The following is a 7222-nucleotide window of genomic DNA, read 5'->3' as shown; positions in this document are numbered from 1 at the left end:
CCAGGAATTCGAGGCTGTAGTGAGCTATGATCGCGCCACCGCACTGTCCAGCCTGGGCGAGATTCCATCTAAGAGAAGAGAGAAGAGAGAAGAGAAGAGAGAAGAGAGAAGAGAGAAGAGGAGAGGAGAGGAGAGAAGAAAGAGAAGAGAAGAGGCCCCCAGACTGTTGTAAACAGAGGGCGTTCATGATCCCTCGACCACTGGACAGGTGTCCAGGGAACGAAGACGGCGGCATCGCAGAGCCCTATTAGGCACCAGGGGGCGGTGCTGAGCTCAGCCCAGGCGCCCAAGTTTTGAGTCTGCGGTGAAGCAGTCAGAGTCCCATTTGCCCAGGGCCTGGAGTCACTCGGGGTTGGAGTCAGGCGCCTGGAAGACCCTCAGCCTGGACTCCAGCTCCCCGCAGACCATTTTCAGCCCCTTCCGCGGCCCGCCTCATCCACTTCCAGAAATGGGCACAACTTCCTCTGCTCCTCCAGGAAGCGCCACTCTGCCCGCCCCTTCCCGGACCCTGGGGCCGACCCGGGCTCCCCGTCTGGCCGAGCTCCACCCCGCCTCTGCCTCCCCGAGGCTTCTGGCCAGAGGCGAGGCTCTGGGACCCCACGATGGCGGCGTTTCCCTCACTCAAGGCCCTGCTGGCCCCTCAGGTCAGCGTTCTGCCCCTCGGGTCACCGTCCAGCCCCTTGCGCCTCTCTGCAAGCGCACCCGCAGTTTTCACGGTGACACTCCCTCCCCTCCGTGCACCCACCCCAGGCTCCGCCCTGTCCCTGCGGCTGTCAGGAAGGACGCAGCCTGGGTCCCGTGCCAGGCCTCTGAGTGTGCGGCCCCTCCCAGCCAGGCCTGGAATGTGGCTGGACCGCGGGGGCGGCCGCTGACACCCGGCGCTCCAGCCAGGCCCAGCACACTGGCAGGTGGCCCCAGCTCGCTCGGGTCTGGGTTTCTTCTAGAAGGAAGGCACAGCTGCCTGCCCTGAGCGCCCTCTCTGCAGTCCAGCTACCAAGCCTAGTGGCTTTATTTCAGACACAGCCTCCAAGCGGCCCTAGCCTTTGCCCAGAGATTTGAGACCGGCAGTGGATTTTATTTTTAAAAATGGGCTGTAGTCCCCCTTTCCTTCCTCATTTTCCTGGAGAGCCACTCTCAGGGCTCCTTGGAGAGGATCTGTCCAGGATCCAGGTTTTGTGTTTTTATTTCCGGACCATTCTGAAAGCAACCTCCCCTTCTCTCCTCAATAAATACAGGTAGATTCCATGCGAGGACTTGCTTTCATTTTTAAAAAGTGGCCTTGACTTCCTGCTAGCAAGGAAAATAAATAAAATTTAAGAAAAAAAAAAGGCCGGGTACGGTGGCTCACGCCTGTAATCCCAACACTTTGGGAGGCTGAGACAGGAGATCGAGACCATCCTGGCTAACAGGGTGAAACCCTGTCTCTACAAAAAATATAAAAAATTAGCCGGTCCCAGCTAATCGGGAGGCCTAGGCAGGAGAATCGTTTAAACCCAGGAGGTGGAGGTTGCAGTGAGCCAAGGTCACGCCACTGCATTCCAGCCTGGGCGACAGAGTAAGACTCTGTCTCAAAAAAAAAAAAAAAAAAAAAAAGCCTGGGTGCGGTGGCTCATGCCTGTAATCCCAGCACTTTGGGAGGCCAAGGCGGTCGGATCATGAATTCAGATCGAGACCATCCTATCCTGGCTAACACCATCGTCTTACCCCGTCTCTACTAAAACCCTGTCTCTACTAAAAATACAAAAAATTAGCCAGGTATGGTGGCGGGCACCCGTAGTCCCAGCTATTTGGGAGTCTGAGGCAGGAGAATGGGGTGAACCCAGGAGGCGGAGCGTGCAGTGAGCCGAGATCGAGCCACTGCTCTCCAGCCTGGGCAACAGAGCAAGACTCCGTCTCAAAAAAAAAAAAAAAAAAAAAAAAGTGGCCTGGTAGGAGGATCGCTTGAGCCCAGGGGTTTGATGTAGTAAGCCATGATCGGACCACTGTACTTCAACCTGGGTGACAGAGCAAGACCCTATTTCAAAAAAAAAAAAAAAAAGAAAAGTAAGTTCATAATTTAAAACCTACCTCAAGTGATGATCTTGGAGCCTCGGTTTTCTCACCTGTAAAATGGGGATGATAATAAGACTACCGATCTTGTAGGGCTGTTATAGGATTAAATGAGTTAACACAGTCAAGCACTTAGAACTGTGCCTGGTACACGGTCTACGCCCAATAAAATGTTTGATGTTTTTATCTCGCCTTCACATTTGCCCAGAGACAAAGAAGCACACGGATTTGAGATTTCCCAGGACTGGTTTTAATTTGAAAAATCTGATTGGGGTCTCTTCCCATATCAGAGAAGGAACAGCCCAAGCTATGATCCCAGGGCCAGGGGATTCAGTCTGCCACCAGACCCTGTCATTCCATCACTAGGGGGTAATCCCAGGCTCCCCTGCAAGCCCTGAGACAGGAGGACGGATGAGAAGTTGCCCAGGACTGGATTCTGTCTCTCCAAAGTGGCCCAAGCCCTGTTCTCTGTACTAGGGAAGCCAGCTGTGTCTTTTCAAGGACAGTTGGTCCAGCCAGCAAGCTCCGTTCAGACACCAGAAAACCATCCCAGCACAAGGGCTCAGCGCCCTGGCCCCGGCGGCCGCTCCAGTGCCTGTGTGCCCACCAGCACGTCCATGAGGTAGTCCAGTTCGGCCTCGTCCAGCTCCGGAGCTTCCTCTTTGCCCGGCCCATCCTCAGGACCTGGTTTGAGGCCCTCAGAGGCTGGTGCCCAAAGTTCATTGTCATACATAGAGGTGTCAATATCCTCAAACAGGCCCTCGAGCCCATCGTCCAGTAGACAGCCAGTGGCTGGGCCCAGCAGGTCCAAGGCACCCAGGCTGGGCGCAGCTCCCCCGATGCTACGGCCTGGTGGCCCCTCGTCTGCTAGGGGTTGGGGAGCCTGACTCAGGCCCTCAATGTGGCTGAGGTCCTCCAGGAGGCTGGCCATGGAGGCTGAGAGGGCAGCGTCTGAGCTTGCCAGTAGGTTGTCGGCCACACTGGGGGCAGCAGGTGGGCTGGGCACAGGTGGCAGGGCAGCCGCGGGTGCCATGGACGCCTGGATGCGCCGCAGAGTGTTCACCACCAGCACCAGGTGCCGCAGGTTCGGCTCACTCTGCTGCAGGCTGTGGTGGAGCTTGAGCACCGAGAGGTCAAAGAGGGAGCTAGAGGCCACAGCTGGGGGTGCCTGTGCCACCGATGCGTGGCCAGGATCCAGCCACCAGGCGTCGACTGCCAGAGGTTCCTTCTCCTCCTCCTCCTCCCGTTTCCGCTTCAGACCCTTGCTCAGCATCTGCAGAGGGCAGGGAGTTACGGAGTTACAGTCAGTTATAGAAAACAAATGTTCAGTTCAAAGCCTGGATCTGACAGTTGCTACAGGTAGGATCTTGGGCAAGTCACTTAACCTCTCTGTGTCTAGCTTTTCTTAGGGAACTTTAAAGATATAGACAATTTTTATTTAATTGTATATGTATATTTATAGATTATTATTGTTATTATTATTTTGAGATAGAGTCTTGCTCTGTTGCTCAGGCTGGAGTGCAATGCCGTGATCTCAGCTCATTGCAACCTCTGCCTCACGGGTTCAAGTGTTTCTCGTGCCTCAGCCTCCCCAAAAGCTAGGATGGCAGGCGCACGCCACCATATCTGGCTAATTTTTATATTTTTAGTAGGGGCGGGGTTTCACCATGTTGGCCAGCCTGGTCTCGACCTCCTGGACCTTAAGTAATCCGCCCACCTCTGGCTCCCAAAGTGCTGGGATTACAGGTGTGAGCCACCACACCCAGCCTATAGACTTTAAAAAAATTTTTTTTTTTTTTTTTTTGAGATAGTCTGTTGCTCTGTCGCCCAGGCTGGAGTGCAGTGGCACAATCTCCACTCACTGCAAGCTCCGCCTCCCGGGTTCACACCATTCTTCTGCCTCAGCCTCCCGCATAGCTGGGACTACAGGTGCCCGCGACTGCGCCCGGCTAATTTTTGTATTTTTAGTAAAGATGGGGTTTCACCATGTTAGCCAGGATGGTCTCGATCTCCTGACCTCATGATCCACCCGTCTCGGCCTCACAAAGTGCTGGGATTACAGGCATGAGCCACCGCGCCCAGCCTTAAATTTTAAATTTTGTATTTAAGTATATTTATAGACTTTTTAATCTGAAAAAAGAGATGGGGTCTCACTATATTGCCCAGGCTGGTCTCAAACCCCCTGGCCTGAAGCGATTCTCCCCCCTCAGTCAATAAACACTCTTTTTTTTTCCCCCTTATATTTTCTGTAGAGACAAGGTCTCACTATGTTACCCAGGGTGGTCTCAAACTCTTTGCCTCAAGGCATCCTCCCGCCTCAGCCTCCCAAAGTACTGGGATTACAAGTGTGAGCTGCCATGCCCTGCCAATAAGTACACTTAATGATAACATTATTATTTCTTCAGCGAACCATGTGGAATGACCATTCAACTTTTTCCCTTACAAAAGCAGCTGTTTCACATATTATAATGTTATAAATAATTATATCTAAGTAAGTTATATTATAAATACTAAACTAGTTTCACATAGTTTAACACTTATTGTCTACTATGACTATGTTTCAAACAGTAAATAAATAAGCAAACACAGGAAATGTACAGAGAATTACAGGAAGACACTAAAAGGTCCTGGAGACCTTTTAGATGATCAGAGAAGGCTCCTGTAAGGAGGTGACATTTGAATGGAGCCCTCAGGCCAGAGAAGTCAGCCATGGGAGACCCTGGGAAAAGCATTCCGGGAGGAGGGAACAACAAAAAAAGGCAAAGAAAAGCCCAGAGGCTGGGGGAATGGGCACAAGCAAGGTCACAGAAAACCACATATGCATTAGTAGGGAGTTTGGATTTTATCCTGAGTGTGGTGGGCAGTCATTAAAGGAATTTGAGCACGGAGGGAATGGGGGTGTGAGCTGATTAGGTTTCCGGAAGATCCCCCCCATGGCTGCTTCGAGGAATACTGTAGGGGGCAAAAAGAGGGGGGATCTGAGACCCACTAGTAGGCTGTACTGGTTTGGGACTGACGATGGTGATGGCCTGGAGCAGGAGCTGGTAGTGGGTATGGAAGGAAGTCGGTCGAGTCAGGATTTCTTTGGGAGGCAGAATAGACAGGGCTTGTCAAGAAATCGTGATCGGCACCGGGGTCAGTCACTGAGATAAGTTTGAGGGTCCACTCTTTTCTTGGAGTGGCGGGGGTAGGGCTGGATGGAGTTTTGGACCCCTGGCGCTACCTACTTTTTTGGGCCAGGAACACTTTAGAGCCCAGTTCTGGGACCCTGCCTAGCAAGATTTTAAGAGTGGCCCACCACACCACTCAAAACTGGGTCTTCGTCCCTTTCCTCGCAGTCCGGGGAGTCCGGAACCGCAGGAATTCCGCCCCCACCCCCGACTCCGCCCCCGAGTCCCGGCGCCCCCTGGCGGTGCCCAGGCCGGCTTTCCCCTGGGGATTCTGGCCCCTCTGACCCCAGAACCCCTTCTACTGCCCCCCTTCCCGGCTGTGATTCCTGCAGGCCTCCCCGGCGCCGTGCGAGCTAGGACCCTAGGCGGGCTGTTCTCTGCGCCCGGCCTCCGCTCGCTTCCGGCAGTGGAGGCGGCTCCTCCCGAAGCGGCGGCGGCGGGGGCGGGTGAGTCACGCAGCCGGAGCCAAGGAGCCGGCGCCTCCGCCCCCTTCTCGGACTGCGGCGTGATTCACCCGGCCCGGCCGGGGCAGACAGCACGTAGAGGCCCGCGCGTCTCGATCCCGGGCAGCCCCGGCGGGCACCTGTCGGACCCAGGGATCGAACTCCGTGAAGGACCCGGTCGCTGGTACCCCTTTTCTTCCCAGGCCCCTTCATTTACATACCCTGCTCACTAGCGGCCAATCAGAACGAAGAGGTAGCCACCCACAACCAATCAGGAAACGGCAGCGGCAGCATCGCTTGCTCGCTCTCCTCCGGCAACCGGCGCCTGGGTCGCGAGACGCAGCTCTGACTTCGGCTCACGACTCCAGACTCCTAACTACCCTTAGCGACCGCCCACTCTCGTGGCTGCCCCGCCCTCCGCCCCAGGGATTGGCCCTCAACGGTGATGGGCGGAGCCTGTAAAGGGCGGATTCTGAAGGAGGGGCTTCTGGGCGCATGCCCGGGCAGCTGCGCGAGTGAGGGGTGGAGAGAGGTGGCTTTTTAACTCTGGGGGACGGGGGCGAGTGGGAGCTTTTGCCTTTCAAAGTACGAGCCCCTCACAACTACCCATGCACCTGCCAAACCCGGCAATTAAGCTTCTTACACATCCACCCCCGACAGTGGTCTACACTACAGATATGCCCGGGTTCAAATTCCGACTCCGGATTCCCCACTCACTCGATGCGTGACCTTGGAGAAATGATCAACCTCTTCAAGCTACACAAAGTTAAATGGGGATCGTCTTGCATACCTCTTGACAAGAAAGTTTAAATAGGATCGTATCTATAAGAACACAATACCACACTCAAGCAATGCTGGACAGTTGGACTTAATTGTGGTTAAGGGCGGCAGTGAGGTGGGAGTGCGGAATCACATCCCGGGCTCCATTCCCTAAGCAGCTGTGTGACCTGGGGCAAGTGTTTTAATCCCTTCGGGTCTTTTTCTCCTTTAACATGAGAGAAAATAGCCCCTAGTTTAGAGGATTGTTTTAAGGATTAAATAAAACAATTCATGCAAAATCCTCAGAGTGGGGTGCAATGTGTTTTGTGTTTTTTTATTTTATTTATTTATTTATTTATTTAAGACAGATTCTCACTCCGTCGCCCAGGCTGGAGTGCAGTGGCACGATCTCAGTTCACTGTAACCTCCGCCTCCCAGGTTCAAGCAATCATCCTGCCTCAGCCTCCTGAGTAGCTGGGAATACAGGGGTGTGCCACCATACCCGGCTAATTTTTGTATTTTTAGTAGAGGTGGGTTTTCACCACGTTGGCCAGGCAGGTCTCAAATTCCTCACCTCAGGTGATCCGCCCTCTCAGAGTACTGGGATTAGAGGCGTGAGATACCGCGCCCAGCTGCCTTTTTTTTTTCTTCACTTTTTATTTTATTTTATTTTGTTTTTGAGACAGGGTCTCGCTCTGTCACCCAGGTTGGAGTGTAGGGGTGCCATCTCAACTCACTACAGCCTAGACCTCCAGGGTTCAAGCCATCCTCCTGCCTCAGACCTCCAAGCAGCTGGGACTA

At 53.8% G+C, this 7222-nt stretch overlaps 1 protein-coding gene across 1 annotated transcript; it reads right to left on the bottom strand.

Moving 5' to 3' along the window:
* Positions 1–2276: 2276 nt before the first annotated feature.
* SERTAD1 (SERTA domain containing 1) lies at positions 2277–6042 on the bottom strand. The gene is made up of 2 exons (XM_011983811.1): positions 5884–6042; positions 2277–3322 (listed from the first exon to the last, which is right to left on the bottom strand). The coding sequence occupies exon 2, from the start codon at positions 3320–3322 to the stop codon at positions 2612–2614; it is 711 nt and encodes a 236-aa protein (XP_011839201.1). The 5' UTR covers positions 5884–6042; the 3' UTR covers positions 2277–2611.
* Between the last annotated feature and the right edge of the window lie 1180 nt (positions 6043–7222).

This window comes from Mandrillus leucophaeus, unplaced genomic scaffold, assembly GCF_000951045.1.
Source record: "Mandrillus leucophaeus isolate KB7577 unplaced genomic scaffold, Mleu.le_1.0 Scaffold106, whole genome shotgun sequence".
NCBI lineage: Eukaryota > Metazoa > Chordata > Mammalia > Primates > Cercopithecidae > Mandrillus > Mandrillus leucophaeus.
This window is presented reverse-complemented; position numbering and strand designations above follow the sequence as displayed.

What these genes read in the sequence shown, in the direction of transcription:
- SERTAD1 (XM_011983811.1), bottom strand. Translation starts at nt 3,322, where the DNA reads ATGCTGAGCAAGGGTCTGAAGCGGAAACGGGAGGAGGAGGAGGAGAAG.